The sequence below is a fragment of the Pteropus alecto genome, unplaced genomic scaffold (genome assembly GCF_000325575.1).
Source record: "Pteropus alecto unplaced genomic scaffold, ASM32557v1 scaffold177, whole genome shotgun sequence".
NCBI classification, from domain to species: Eukaryota; Metazoa; Chordata; class Mammalia; order Chiroptera; family Pteropodidae; genus Pteropus; species Pteropus alecto.
The window spans coordinates 9,318,165-9,333,520 of NW_006442207.1; the positions used below are offsets into that span (position 1 = coordinate 9,318,165).

General features: G+C 41.1%; 1 protein-coding gene across 6 annotated transcripts in view; it reads left to right on the forward strand.

Annotated features, from left to right (window-relative positions):
- Positions 1 to 15,356, forward strand: part of SORCS1 (sortilin related VPS10 domain containing receptor 1) — a 461,149-nt gene that overhangs the window by 303,219 nt on the left and 142,574 nt on the right. For all 6 annotated transcript variants that reach the window (XM_006920877.1, XM_006920876.1, XM_006920874.1 and 3 more), the window contains exon 5: positions 5,690 to 5,763. In XM_006920877.1, the coding sequence (XP_006920939.1) occupies positions 5,690 to 5,763 (74 nt within the window). The remainder of the gene's footprint in view (positions 1 to 5,689; positions 5,764 to 15,356) is intronic.

Consider the following 15,356-nt stretch of genomic DNA (forward strand, 5'->3'; position numbering starts at 1 on the left):
ATCCCGAACACAGCCTCGGTACTCTTGTCTTCTGACCTCTTTGACACTTGGATCCTGTCTGCATCATCTTCCACAAACTACGGTGGCATTGCATTTATCCAACCTGCCCGCAGCCTCCGTTTGTATCCTCTGTGGGAACTCCAGCTAAGCTGGGTCTCTTTCATTGACAAAAGAACAGAAACGCCTCTATGAGCTTTGCTGCACTTGTTCCTGTGATCAGGCTGACTTGTTTGCCCTGGATCGCCCTTCCTCCACTTCTCCACGTTGGGAAATTTTAACTGTGCTCTTAGGCCCACATTGACATCTTCGGCAGATTTCCAACTTTTCCTCTCCACATCGGCCACCATAGCACTCTGAAGAAAACAGGACATGTTACTATACATTGTCTGGGATATAACCTGATAAGCTAGCTTGTTCTTTGAGTAACTTACATCTGCTGGGCGTGGGGGAGCTGGCCTTGCGTGGTCACCATGGTTCTCTCACTGTGTATCCCTGTACCCACAGCCAAGGACAAGATTTGTGTCAGCACTTAGTGAAGTTTCATGAAATTATTTTAGGGACCACAGGCCTTCTCTTGTACTGTGAAATCAGAGCATACTTCTGAGGACATTTCTGGGTTTTCTCTGGGCGGATTCTCTTTCTTCCTGTCGAGGCTGGTGAAGGAAAGAGCTTGATATTTGCAATGCCTCGGGCCTGGCATTAGGAATTCATTTGAAATCCTCAAGGTCTCGTCTCTTTCTTGCTAGAAAGAATGCAGTAACAGCAGTGAGAAGTGGAGAATCATGAGGTAGATGAGAGCTTTGTGCCCAGACCATCCCCAAGGCAGTATTACGATGAGGCAAATAAAATAGAACTGGCAGGGTTTTCTGTCAGCCTTTTCAAGAAGTGTAATTTGCAGGCCTCCTGCCTCTAAAATGTTAAGAGTAGGGAAGTAAAGAGGAATGAGCAGGCAACTTTAAAAAGAGCGAACAGCAGGAAGTGTTCCACCAACGTGGAAGCCTCTCGAGGAACCTACATGTTGGGGAGACCCAAGGACCTGCCCCCCGACTGGGAAAGTCGCCATGGGAAATGTCGTGGTGAACCGCCTCCAGTCCCATCAACCAAAGTCTTTAAACATGTTAGCGTTCTCACCTTCTATGGAACTGTGTCTTCGGACCGACTTCTTAGCTGCTAAGGAAAATGCCTAATGTGTACCTAATGATCTGGAAAGAGGGGGCTGCACTGATCCAACCGAAGAATATTGAGAAGACTTTTCAAGGGACAGTGACAATTGCAAGCTTTCGTATCAACAGAAGGAAGTTGAGTTTCTCTTCAAAGAAAGATGGTACTCCTTTCTGGATTTAATCAAAATGTGAATGGTGGGAAAATGGAAAAGGAAAGATGGAAACAGCTGTTGTCATACCCCCTTCCTGCACCCCAGCTTCATCTGCTGTAGGTCAGAAATCCTGAGCAAAGCCAATGAAACTCATTCTTTCCCACGCCCAAACTCTTTGTCCTCTGTGGCACCCCTCTTTTGCTCCCTTGGAGCCTGTGTCCCTCGCCTAACTTGCAGCTTTTCAGGATTCCTAAGGATGATCCCAGGGACGACTGAACAATTGGTTAACAGCTCATAACAAACTAACCTTTGCTTTATGGCAGATAAAGGCAGATGACAAGAAAACAAGCCAATGTGGGAGATGCCACCAAAAAATGAAAAAGGAAAGAAAAACCATTCAGGACAGGAACATAGTAGGGAGGAGTACAGACAGCCCTGGAAGAGCATAATGACAGAGAAGGAGTTAGCCAGTGAGGCTGCTCATAGACCTTGAGCATAGCTGGGTATTGGTTTTGTGCTCATTGAGTTATTGAGTTATATTTACAAAGGCAGGGAAGTGGTCTCAGATAGTTTTGAATGATCTTAGATAGGAAAGATTTTCTGACTGAAGTCCTCCCCCGCTCCCTTTTTGAAATTTCTACTCCTTCAGTCTTTTTTCCAATCCTTTGTACCAGAGTTAGTGAAATAAAAACGAAACCCCAAACCTTCCACGAACCACGTTGTGCAGTCATGACAGTGAGTTAGTAGATGGACGTTGTTCTCCTAAAACTGGTTCAGAGATTTTCTCATCTCCCTCATCTTTCTCTAGGCTCCGCATTGCTACAAAAAGCTACTGCTGCTGCCTCTGATGTAACAGAGTGAGGATAATTCTCGGTTCTGTGTTCTGACAGTCCAAAGAAACCTTGGAGCCGGAGACACACAGGGAGGGAAATAAACCTTATTTAGGTGCTGCGAACTTTATGAATTTTATTAAAGAACATTGACTCATTCTACATGCAAAGCCTTCTTCCACTGGTGACAGAGACAGAGTCACTGTGTAAAAAGGCTTTAATGTCTTTCCCTTCTTTGTAGAGGAGAACTTTGCTGTCAGACTCTGCAGGTTTAATTAACACATTAACTTGAATGGCTGTGAGTCATTTTCTCCTTTGCTTGGTAGAACATCCGGCTGGACAATTAACTTCTTAGGGGGGAAATATTTGAAGTAGTAGATGGAGTATACAGAGCAGCTTTGTCCAGGGGTGAATGAATATGCAAGAAGTGCTTCCTGCAAATCCCTTGGGAGTTTCAAATGTACTGATAGTTACAGTTTGTTTTAGATGTAGGCCTCTAGCTGTGGATCCATGGAAGCAAAACATATTCCTCTGATAAATAATCTTTGTTCATCCACTGGGGAACCTGGGTGCTTTACTAGTAGATACATCACTAGATGATTTGCATGATACAGAATTGATATTTTTTCTCATCATCATCTACTATGTGCAAGGCACTATATAAATACAGAGAGATGAGATTCCTGACATTTAAAAGCGCTGTGATCTCCATCAAAGATGTACAGAGTGATCTCAGATATTCAAGGGTGCTTTTAGATCGGAAGGAATTTCTGCCTTGCATTTATAGAAAACTCTTGAAACACTACTAAGAAATATAAATATATGTGTCTTGTAGTTTGATATCATCTGTGGTTGTACCATGGTTCCTTGGAAATAAGGCCACTAGGAATTCTAGTATGTAGGAGAAGGTTCCTAGAGAAGGTGGCCTTGATCTGGGCCTGAGGAGAACATTGGCATTGAAGTAGGAACGTCATGAAACCACCTCTGCCAGAGTAGGTAGCACCAATGGAGGCATGGCATGAGGAATATGCCCAGGTGTCGACGAGGCGAGAAGGCGAGTCCACCAACACTAGAGGGTACCTTTCAAGAGAGGAAATGGAAAAAGATGTCACTGAGCTGCATAATAATGACTTGGTTTACTGGATCATTTGGTATACCCACTGCTTGAGGGGCCTCTTGATGCTCACAAATAACAAAGCAGCTTCTTGAAAGAGGATAAAAACAAATATCATGAGACATGCCTGACTGGTCCACAGGTTTGAATCCAAGCCTAGAGGAGGTCAATTTAAAAACACACAGAAGGGAAACACACACACACACACACACACACACACACACACACACACACACACACACACGTGGGAGCAGGGATAGTAATTGCTTGGTGCGGCCATATGAGCTCTCAGAGTTTATGTATGATTTTCAGCATATATGTGAATTCAGTCTTCACAGAGAATTATTATTACTTCAAGCTGCCCTAATGCTGTTACACTGGCATAAATCTGTGTGTATAAAAATAGATGTTAACATTCATTTATGTATAGACAGAGGCACACACAATGGTGCAAACTCTATTCCCTTTAAACTCATGGAAAGCAGTGTGGTTCTGGGTTTAAAAAAAGACAGAGTAATGGAAGAGGGAGAAGCAGACAATCCAAATCCAAATGGGGCACTTGCTGTTGCTATACCAGTCTGCATGTTACAATGCAGATTGTTCAAGACGTGCTGGGGAGTAAGGAGCAGGACACGCATACTCTGGCTGCCTGGGTTCTGAACTAACAGGGATGTGTCCCATTTCCCTTCATCTTTATGAGGGAGGCTGTGTCCACTTCTTTTCTTAGCACTCTTAAAATGAATCAAGCATGAAATGTACCCAGGAAAACTTTCTTCCCCAGACGTGATGGAGCAGAAAATAATAATAATGCTAGAAAGAAAAAGCCACAGATTCTCCTTGGTCAGAAGCCCAAATATTGTATAGTTGGAGCCAGTTGAACTGCTTGCTTTAGTAGCCAGATATTTCAGCTTTTGGCAGGGGGTGGGGAGCTTTAGGATCTGTTTCGATCCAATGGACACACTGGCATAGGAAGCATTTTGAAGGGGGTTAGTACATAATTATTTGAGTTGCCTTCTTTCTGGGACATGCCTGGTATATCTGCAGCCTTGATGAGTCACTTGGTGAGTCATTTGACCCTTCACTGAGTGCTGGGGCTGGGAAGAAAGGACGAGCCTGAGCAGTCATGGCACTCGGCATACTGACTCACCATTCATTCTCCGTGGGATTTGGCAAATGCAAGGGTGGAAGATTGGGATGTGGGTGGGTTACAGACCAGGCACATAGAAGAAAGATGCTCTAAATTATTTTTCTCAAATCACTATCGCAGTGACCAGTGGGAACCACAATGCCTACAGCAACAGGAATCTCTGGGCTGCCATCAGAGGCACAAGAGCGTTCCATGGTCCTGTTAAAGATCTCTGGAGAGGAGCAGAGGTGTCGAGTGAACTGGATGTAGGAGAAGGAGGACATTAGGAGAGGATAGAGTAGGGGAGGGTTAGACCATGTCTCATGAACAGTGTTTTTATGCCGTTGCCTTTGGAGAGTGCTGACACAGTGTAGCAAATGGACTTGAACTCTTACCAGCTATATAACCATCTGTAAAATGCTCATAATAACTTCATATGTCACAGTGATGGTGTGTGGATTAAATAAAACAGTACACGAGAAGCCCTTGGATGACTAAATAAGAACTTAGTCAGTGTTATAGCCTGAAGTTTCCTCTGGTTACTCTTAAAAAAGACAACCATTGGCTCCTTTTGCCCACAAGAACAATTCCAGCCTCCCTAACTTGCCATTCAATGCCTTTTTTCAAGTTGCCCTCCATGTTTGCATCTAAACTTATTTAGATAAGCCAGACTTAATTCTATCCTGTCTCTGTATGTCTCACCATTTCGACCTATGTCGTTCTCTTTGTGAGTAATGCTTGTCCCATTTTTGCCAGTTTCAACGTTGTCATTCCTTTGCATCCCAACTGAATCTCGGAAGCATCTGTGAAGCATCCTTGATTGGCTGCAGAGTCTCCTTCCTCTGCATCCCTTTGTCACTGGCTGCCTTGTCCATTTCTCATTACTTTAGTCAGAGTTAGTTTATATTATCTGCTCTTTGAGAGCCAGGTCTAGATTTTGCACTTCTTTGAATCTCACACAATGATCTGTACAGGCTAATAGGTCAAGTGGTACTGCTGACTTTGTCAGCAGGCAGAATGGGATATGGATTCCAGTTCATTTTAATATTTAGTGGGTATGTGATTTCTAACAAATCACTTAATTTTCCTGAGCCTCAGTTTCTTCAGCTATAAAATGAGAGTATTAATATCTGATTTGCAGAATTTATGTGAGGAGTACAGATGATATTTGGATCATTCACCTGGTATGTGGTAGATGCTCAGTAAGTGGTAGGTACTATTATTATTACTGGTTTGATGAACTGCTGCTTGTGCATTCGATGTACCGTGGAATCATGGTGCTAAGTAATTTCTTTTCTCTATAGTTATACAGCTCTGCTGAGTTTGGGAGAAGGTGGCAGCTTATCCAGGAAGGGGTTGTACCCAACAGGTTCTACTGGTAAGTCTCACTTTATTTTGTAGCGTTTTGTGACGTCACTTGGTAAATGAGCATTGGAATCTTTTTCTCACCTGGAGCTCTCACATGAGCTTTGTTCTTATTGGGATATGCCCACAAGCCCCTAGGGCAGGAGGTGACATAAGAGTAGCAAAACATTTTTAGAGACTATTAAAGCTGTGTCACAATTTCCTTAATAAACCCAAAATAGATCATTGAGATTAGTGAACAGCAGGGGCTTTGTAACTGCTGTTTTGTTATATTTTGATGAGACTTGTGAGACTGACACTTAAAATATTTTAATAGTGATTTTTATTACTTACAAGTGTTATCCACAGATCTATTATATGTTCAAATAAAGGTTTTCAGTGTAAATAAGTAGATCTTATTTATTCTAAAAGTAGATCTTCCTCCCACTCCTGATTGCGAATTTTCTAGACCTCCTCCTCACCATATGGGACACAACCAATATTCTTAGTTTCCTTCTATCCTTCCAGAAATGTTCTATGAATTACCAATATATTCTTAGTCAGCTTAAGCTGCTAGAGCAAAATACCATAGACTGGGTAGCTTAAACAACACATTTCTTTCTCCCAGTTGTGAAGACCGGGGTGTCTAAGATGCAGGATCCTGGTGAAGGCCGGGATGTTTCCGAGGCTATTGCGGAGGGCTGCCTTCTTTCTGTGTCCTCACATGGAAAGAGAGAGAGAGAGAGAGAGAGAGAGAGAGAGCGCGCGCGAGAGCGATAGAGCGCGCGAGCGAGCGCGCGAGCGAGCGAGCTCCGGTACTAACCCCATCATGGGGCCTCATACTCATGACCTCACCTAAACCTGATTACCTCTCAAAAGTCTACCTCTAAATACCATTGCACTGGGGATTAGAGATTCTACGCAAATCGGGGGCATAATTGAGTCCATAACATTCTCACCCCTGACCCCTCCAAATGTATATCTTGCTCACATGCAAAATATAGCCATTTCATCCCAACAGCCCCAAATGTTTAAACTGTTACAGCATCAGCTATAAAGTCTAAAGTCCAATGTCTCATGTAAATGTAATTTAACTCAGATGAGGATGAAACCCAAGGTATGATGCACCCTGAGGAAAAATTTCTCTCAACTGTAAACTTGTGGAACTAGGTAACTTGTGAGCATCCAAAATACAGTAGTGGGATAGGCATAAGAGAGGCATTCCCATTATAAAAGGGAAAAGGAAAAAAATGGATGACAGTTCCCAAGCAATTACTGAGAAACCGCCACATGGTAGAGGGAGAGCAAACTCTGGTCTATTCTGCTTCCTGTACAGGCACTAATCCCATCCTGGGGGTCCCACTCTCATGACCTGGGTACCTCTCAGAGACCCCATCTCCAGATATTATCACTTGTGGGATTAGGGCTTCAACATGTGAATTTTGGGGGGGGGGCACAAACATTTAGTCCATACGTTTGCATTTACGTAAATTTTAGCTTATGCACACTGTTCTACACCTTACTTTTTTTCTGTTTTCTTTTTGAGTGGATACGATTCATAGTCCATGTCATCATTTTGTTAAATGGCTATGTGTCATTTTATTCCAAAGATGTACACTGGAGGCTTATTTAATATACAAAAATAAACTATATATGTTGGTAGGGGGTGGAGAAAAATATGATGGGGGAGGGGAAGAGAGGGGAGAGGAAAGAAGAGGAAAAGAGAGGAGAAGACAGATAGCAGAAGAAAAAAGGAAGCAAAGAAAGTGATACTCTTCTGTTTTTTTAACCACCTGAGCCCATCTCCCTGATTAAACTAGAGGTGGCCTCCTTCCCTGGAAATGGGAGACTCCAATTGGAAAGAAGGAAAATAACACAAGGCCCTTTGGTTTTGAGTTTCCAAGGGCCTAGATCCTGACAAACGAAGAAAAGTATGGTTCTAATATAATTTTAACACTACCTGTCAATTCCTTTTGAAATTATAATCTAACCCTTGCCAAAAGATATAACACTACCTTACTCTGATTTATCTGATTTGCCTATGGAAAAGCCCTTTAGGTTGTTTACAGACTTTTTCTGGTATAAACAGAAAAAGCGGACAGGGCATGAGACCTTGTAAAGTGCACAGTGCACATGACTGTTAATGAAAATTTCTCGGTCTCTGGCCCCTTTGACTCCTCCTGAAGTCACACTGTCTCTCATCAACCTTTGGACTAACATCCCTTCTGAGAGGAATGCATTTTTATAGTTCTCATTTTCAAACACTGCCCTAAAACCCCCTTGGGAGCCGAAAGCCAGAGACCTACATTAGAGAAATCTCTTAAAACGCTAGGGAAACTGCCTGAAAAAGTGAAAGACAAACCATTTGCAAACAAGCTGGCTCAAACATAACACCAAGAGACTTCTACAGGGAATACTATCTTTTCTCTCACCATAAAGAGACATTTATACCTGAAGGAGGTTTTTGTTGTGTAGAAGCTACTCCCCTGTCTTTCCCACGGCTGTCCTTGCTCAGGAGAGTCTAGAGCCTTGCTCTCTGTGTCCATTCTGGTCTCACCCTGTGCCTGGAATGCAACACTAGTTATCATTGAGTCTCTCTTCTCTGATCAGCACTGCTTCTCTCCCTCTCTTACTCATTTGTGTCCCTTATTCATGAGACACCTCTCACCTCTATGTATTTTGCTTATAGATGTAAAGTCACTTTTTGAAAAGCAGATCCATCTTTTTTTTTAATTTTTTTGTATTTTTCATTCTTTTCCACTTGGCATTCTATGTGCATAGAAAGACCTCGGAGAATAAAAGGACTAAAATAAATTAATGTGGTTCTCCTAATTTAACCTGGAAATGGAGTTGACGCTTTGCCAATGAGAAAGTGTGAGGGACAAAGTTTTCCTCTAGTTCTTCTTCCAAATGACTGAAAATATCTCCACAGGAACCCAGCAATATAAGGTAGAAAGTTAAAATACGTGGACCGCTGGATCAAAGTTTGTTCCTATAGATAGAAACAAAGAAAAACATTGACTAAAAAGATGAACAAGGAAAAAGCACTGAGATGGAAATATTTCCCATGTCAGTGGCACATGGTACCACATGACATTTTCTAGCTCACTGAAGGTCTCATTTACACACAGCATTATGAGGTGAACGGACCCCATCATTGCTTTGGCTGGTGCTAATTGCAGTCCGTTCTTATCTATTCTTTAAATGGGGATCTTCCACCTGAAAGCCTGATTAGCAAAGCCCTTGTAACCAAATGTCATAATATTATCATCTTTACCAAAACTTTATATGTGATTGTGTATGAATTCTAGTTAATCTGTTTGTTGAATAAAATAAATAGTACCCCTTCCCACTGCCTTTGGGAACAGAGGGACACATCCCCCCCATTCAAGCCATAACAATGTGATAAACATTATTCAAAGCTATTTAATCCTTCATCACAATTTTATGAAATAAGCCTTGCATTATCATCATTAGCAGATGGGGAACCTGTGGCATAAAGAGGTTAAGTAATTTAGCCAAGATCACACAGGCAGAAAGTGGCAGAGCCAGGATTCAAATGCAAGCAGTCTGGCTCCAATGTCTGTGCTCTACTAAATCAGTGGACTCTGTTGCCTCTGCCTGTTGGCCTTCTTTTCTGGACTGAGGCTGTGAGCCTTGGAAATCCAGCCTGTCCAAGCAGATGAGTAGAGAAAATCCAAAGCTGTTTTGGCCACTATGCCCACATGTATATCTCTCCAACTGGGCTTGGCAAATGGACCCCATGGGTTCTTTAAGCTCAGTTGGTTTTTCCAGACAAGGCATGAGACCTTGTAAAGTGCACAGTGCACATGACTGTTAATGAAAATTTCTCAGTCTCTGTTCACATGGCTTGTGTATTCTGACTTTGCAATGTTCTGAGGCTGACAGAAAAAGTGTCAATCAAAGCAATATTTATTAGACTCACTGCTGGAAACCAGTCGCTTCAAATTACATGGGAACTATGGGGCTCTCTAGGATTTTTCAGCAGGCATAATTAAAAGAAGGCCCCTTTAATCATTTCTTCTTGGAGCCTGGCTATGGGATGTGGAAGGGACTGAAGGGAACTTTTCTAGTGCTTAATTGAATTAAGTGACCCTGGATAATAGCATGGCATTTCCCATATAGAAAAAGGAAGATAAATTTATGTCTTTTTTTCCCTCAATTAGTACACTTGAGAAATATCATTATTTTGGGTGGCAATAGTAATGCCACCCCTAGAAGCAGTCAATGGCAATTGTAAAATCATCATGGAATATAAGTGTATCCTTATACTATCTCATTGGTTGCTATTGGTACTACCATGGCTAAGGTAAATATAAATATTTCTCCAAGGAGTTCAAATTGCTTCCAAAACCAATTTACATGTATAGGGCATCTTATAAAACACATCTTAGCACAGTATCGCCCTTAATAGAATAGGTGTTTTGTTTTGTTTTTAACTAACTGCAATAGTGCCTTTGTTCTTTACTGTGTCAGAAGTTAATTATATTGAGAAGGCAGGAGGTTGAAGGGCTCAGAGATACTGAGGTGTAAGTTCTAGCTTTGTCATTTACTAAGTAGGGGGTCATGGGGCAGTTACTTCTCTGTGCCTCAGTTTTGCTCTCCGTAAGATGAAGATAATATCTACTTTAATAAATGAGATGTTTCTTCTGAATTGTATTGAGTGTGCACTGACTAATAGTAATAATATTATTACTAGTGGCTAACTTTCTACATCTATTAGTTTTGTTTTTCCTTGTGTTGGCTTCATTCTCAGGTTGGTTTTCCCCTGTTTGTGACAATGATGGACATTTTCAGCTTAGCCTTACATTTTAAGGGCTTAGAATCCCCATCAAGCCAGTCTGCCTCATCCCTGTATCAAAAAAAAGAATCTGAGTGGCATGGCCTGGATCAAGGTTACATAAGATGATGCATCACTTGTGTAGATAAAACACATATCTACCCTGGGAACTGAAATAGAAAATGGGTTGAGACCCAATGAAATTTCATTGCTCAAGGTTGGGAGAAAGGTGATTCCTAAAAAGGAAAAAAAAAATGGATTATGTTATCATAAAATGAGAGGATAGGTTCGGGCTCTCATTAGGGAATAAAACAAGAAGGATGGAAGAACCGAGTGTCAGCAAGATATTGGTTCTGTAATAGAGATTTGCATTTGTTAAGTAACTACAATGGTCTGGGCACATGATAACCCAGGCTATTTGATCCTCATAACAAGATTGTGAGGGAGGGATTCTTACCCTCATTTTGAAGTGAAAAGTTATGTAATTTAACATATAACATGTATTTAGCCAAATTTTGACACTTGATTTGTCTGAGACCATGGCTCTTGTTTGCAGAATTAAAGATCTGCCCCAAATTCAACACTTACTTTCCACTTACATCCCCCAGTAATAACTGTTAGTTTAATGGTTTAGTAGATAAGCACCTAAGTGTTGAATTTGACATCGAAGAGGAACATGGTACTGGAGAATCAGTGGTACCCAAATGCTTTCAATAAGTGAAGTTCCTGCCAAAGCCGGATTTGCCATTAGAGACTGATGAATGTGGTTAGTTGGGATCTGATTCAAGTTTAGGACAAAGCAGTGGAAGACAGTTTTAATTATAACCCATTCAGCTATTTATTATCTATGCGAAAGACAAGGCAATCTGAGAGCTATTTCACTTAATTAAAAATAGGTTCAGACTTACCTTATTGATTACGTTATTCTGACATATGGGGGGATGGCTGCAAACAGGGATAGCTGAGTGGTGATTATATATTTTCTGCATCTAATTCACATATGGAAAATTAAGAGTTGGCCCAACAATGAGTTTTTGTTATTTTGGAATACAAGCCTTGTTTCAATGCTGTCCCTCAGGGGTCATATGACAACTGTATTATACAGCAGAGAGATAATGAAATACAATGCCATCCTCAGCTGATCCGAGCGTGTATACACATTCTCATTCTTCCCCATGGTTCAGTGCCTCCAATGTGAATGACTGCCCATTCCACGTCTCTGGCAACAAGTCCCCTTTGTTGAACACTTTCTGTGTGCCAAGCCGTGTGCCAAGCTCTTTGCATTCATATTTTCAAGCAATCCATAAATCAATAATGTGAAATAATTTATTGATCAAAACTCATTTTCAAGATGTGATAGAAACATGCCACCTGTTTTAAGGAAAAATTTAAAAAAATAAAAGAGAGACATATTGGCTTATGGGTCTGGAAAGTCAGAAAGTCTACTAACTTTATCTAGGCTCCACTAGATACAGAGGTTTGATCATGCTCTTTCTCCATCACTCAGCTCCACTGTCTCTTAGCTTCACTCTCAGGCAGACTCTCTCCTCCTGGCGACCTCTACCACCTGACACCTTCCCGGATTCGCTCTAATGGAAAAGAAACAGCTTCTTGCTTGTTGCTCCAGCAAAGCATCTGGGACTAAATCTTATGGGCTCCGATTAGGTAACATCTAAACCTGGGGGTACAATCTAAACCTGGGGGTACAATCCATTCCCATAAACCATATAAACAGAGAATAAGGAATGGTGATGCCCCTAGAAAGACCGGGGGACTTTTACCAAAGGAATGGAGAATGTAATGGGAAGGTATCAACAAGAGATGTCCATTATTGGGAGATATTTTAATTTACATTTTTAGATAAGAAATAAGAAGATAAATATCAAAGTGAAATCCCAGAGAAGTTAAATAATTTTGCCTTATGTCACATGTTAGTAAGTTATGGTAATGGAAAGTAAACCCAGATTTCTGGATAAAGAGTCAGTGTTATTTAAGCACCATGCTATTCTCTGGCCAGTGACCCCATTATTCTGGAGACCAGTGAAGCCCGACGAGCTCCAGCTCTCCTTGACACTTCTTGAATGACCCCCCATCCACAGAGCTCTCTTCTTACTTAAAACTGCTATTTCCTGTTGGCCTCATATCCATTGGGCCCTACATCCAGTTGTTAAAGTCACATGTGTCTACATAACTGGCCTATTGTCCTTGGCCAGGCTTCTCTCATCTAACCTTGGGAGTAAGAGGCAGATCCATGAGATTTTGCCTACATATCTGGCTATGGTCAGAAAACACTCCAGGACCTAAAGTCGTTTCTGTCTCTGATTCAGACTCATATCACTACCATTCATCCTCCAGTCCTTGTTGAATCTTGTTACTGAGCCCATTTCAGATTTTTTCTTATTATTGTTTGATAAGTAGTTTGTTTTATATTTACCAGGTCACCATGGCACTTCTTTCTCCTTCAGATATGCTAGCAATTCAACACTCCATTCAGCATCTTCAGACTCCTAAGCCACTTATGCTAAAGAGACTTAGAGGATGTGGCATGAGATGACTGTAATTCTTGTCTTTTTCTGCAGATGGGTTTATTGGATTCAATAACAAGAGAAACCTCTGCACTTTTTCTTTCCCAGGTTCTGCAAATTGAAAATAGGATGGAGCCTAATGATGTTATATAAAAAATAAAAAGAAAACTCTATTCTAGATAATTTGGTACTATATTCTGAAGGGAGGATGGCTTTTTTTTTAAGATACTCTGCTTCGTCTTCCATTCAAAGCAGAGGAACAGAGAACTTCTAAACGAACTCCATCGCTCCCTTTCAATTTTATGTTGAGCTGGGAGTGAACATTTCACCCTTCAGAATCAGCTTTTCTGCTGGGCTTCTATATTCTATATTCCCTGGGTCCCAGCCTTAGCACTGAGAGTCTTATTCAACTTTGTTCTCATGCTCGCCTTCTCTTACATCTTTGGGTTTCCAAGTTCCATCAGTTCTTTCTCCACAAAATTATTCCTGCCCCCTTCCTCTTCCATTCTTCCTAGTGCGACACTGGTACAGTACCTTTTTCCTCTCACCAGGAACAGTGAAAAAGTCCCTCCATTCACCGCTCCTCCCGCATATCATATATAGCCTCAGAAATCTTATAAGCATTTCCCTGGTAAAGTTTTGCCTTGTTCCTCACTGCTTACAACATTAAATTGAAAAGGGTTAAGAATGTAACTAGGTTCTTGCCAACCTAGGTTTGAATGTAAATGTTCTGACTCCCTGCCCCCCGCCTCCCCCCGCCCCACATACATACATTCCCAATTCTATGTGCTAAATTTCAAAAGGCCAGGTAAATAATTCTAGGAACTGATTCGTCTGTGGACTGGTCTAAACCTCCTATCTATAAAGATCTATACATGTTCCTTTCGGGGGATAAACTGCACTTATTTGTTTTAGCAACGATTAATTTTTAGCACATACTCTGTGTCAGGACAGTTTTTGTCTTTGGCTATGAAGAAATGTGTGAGAATCTTTGTCACTCTTAGAATCATGATATGAGACTTTTATGTCCTTATACTTACCTCCACATGGAGCCTTTTTTGGCTCTTTTTCTTTTTCTAGGCAAGAATAATCTCTTTGTTTGAATTTAAATATAATTATGTCACAGATAAAATGCTATGCTTCATAACATGTATTGCATTACAGGTCTGTATATGTAATTAGTAGAAAAAGCACAGGCTTAGAGTCAGCATATGTAAGATAGAATCCCAGCTTCAGTATTTACCAACTGGGTGATCCTGAGAAAATACTTCTGCCTGTGCTTTAATTTCTTGCTTCCATGGTTTATTTTGAGAATTAAAGATGATATATTATGATTATTGTTAAGTAACTTTAGCACTTACTATGTTCTTCATATGTTTTTATTTCCTCATTTCTCCTCCTGCTAGAAGATAAGTTCTTTAAGTGCTTTAACATGTTTCTGTTTCTCTTGTGTACAACAGCAAATGGAGTAGCAGAAATTTGTGTGTATGCGCACACACATGTAAGGTACTGGAATTCATTGGATGCACACGTATATGTATATGCACACATAAACCCACAAACATGTACAGCTTGAAACACAATATGGGACTTTTATGGGACATTTTGAAAGGGCATAGTTGTTAAATTAGGCAGCCATAATATATGATCTGTCTTTCCCTCCAATATCAGACCAGAATGTTAGAGTTCTAAGCCATGAAAGTATATATTGAGGGGGGTGCAGGGACTTCTAGATCAGTAAAAGCAACACTTCCTATGCATTAAACTATTTATTAACTCGACAGGTTGTCCTAAAGAATAATGAGATCCATGTAAGCAGAGGAATTTAAGCAAAGATGGAATAACTTCATTCTAGACTGCTCTCACAGGGAGCTCTGCCCTAGGCTGCTGATATTCACAGATCCTTTACATACTTCAGAATATGGGATTCAGGAGAAGAATGCAGAAGTCCCCCACTTCTTTGAAGTATGGACTTTATCCTCTCTTCTCTTATACTCTCCCTCACTCTCCCTGGAAACCTCTTCTGGTTCTGAGTTTCCTACCTTCTGAGCTGACCCACATGCGTGGTTTGAAGAAGGGGCAGGGAGAAGTGGCAGTAAGCCATTCCTGAGATCTGGCATCCTCACATCCCAAGAGCTTCACGCAGGCATTTCTGGTACCTGTACTAGCAGTGCTAGAGAAGAGGATTTTCATTATCTTTGAGAAGCCTGCTGCTTTATCTTTTTTTTTTCTGTTAATGATCTCCACATGAGTGCTATTTTCCAACCCTCTTCTGCGTTCCTCCACTTCTTAATCTCTTCC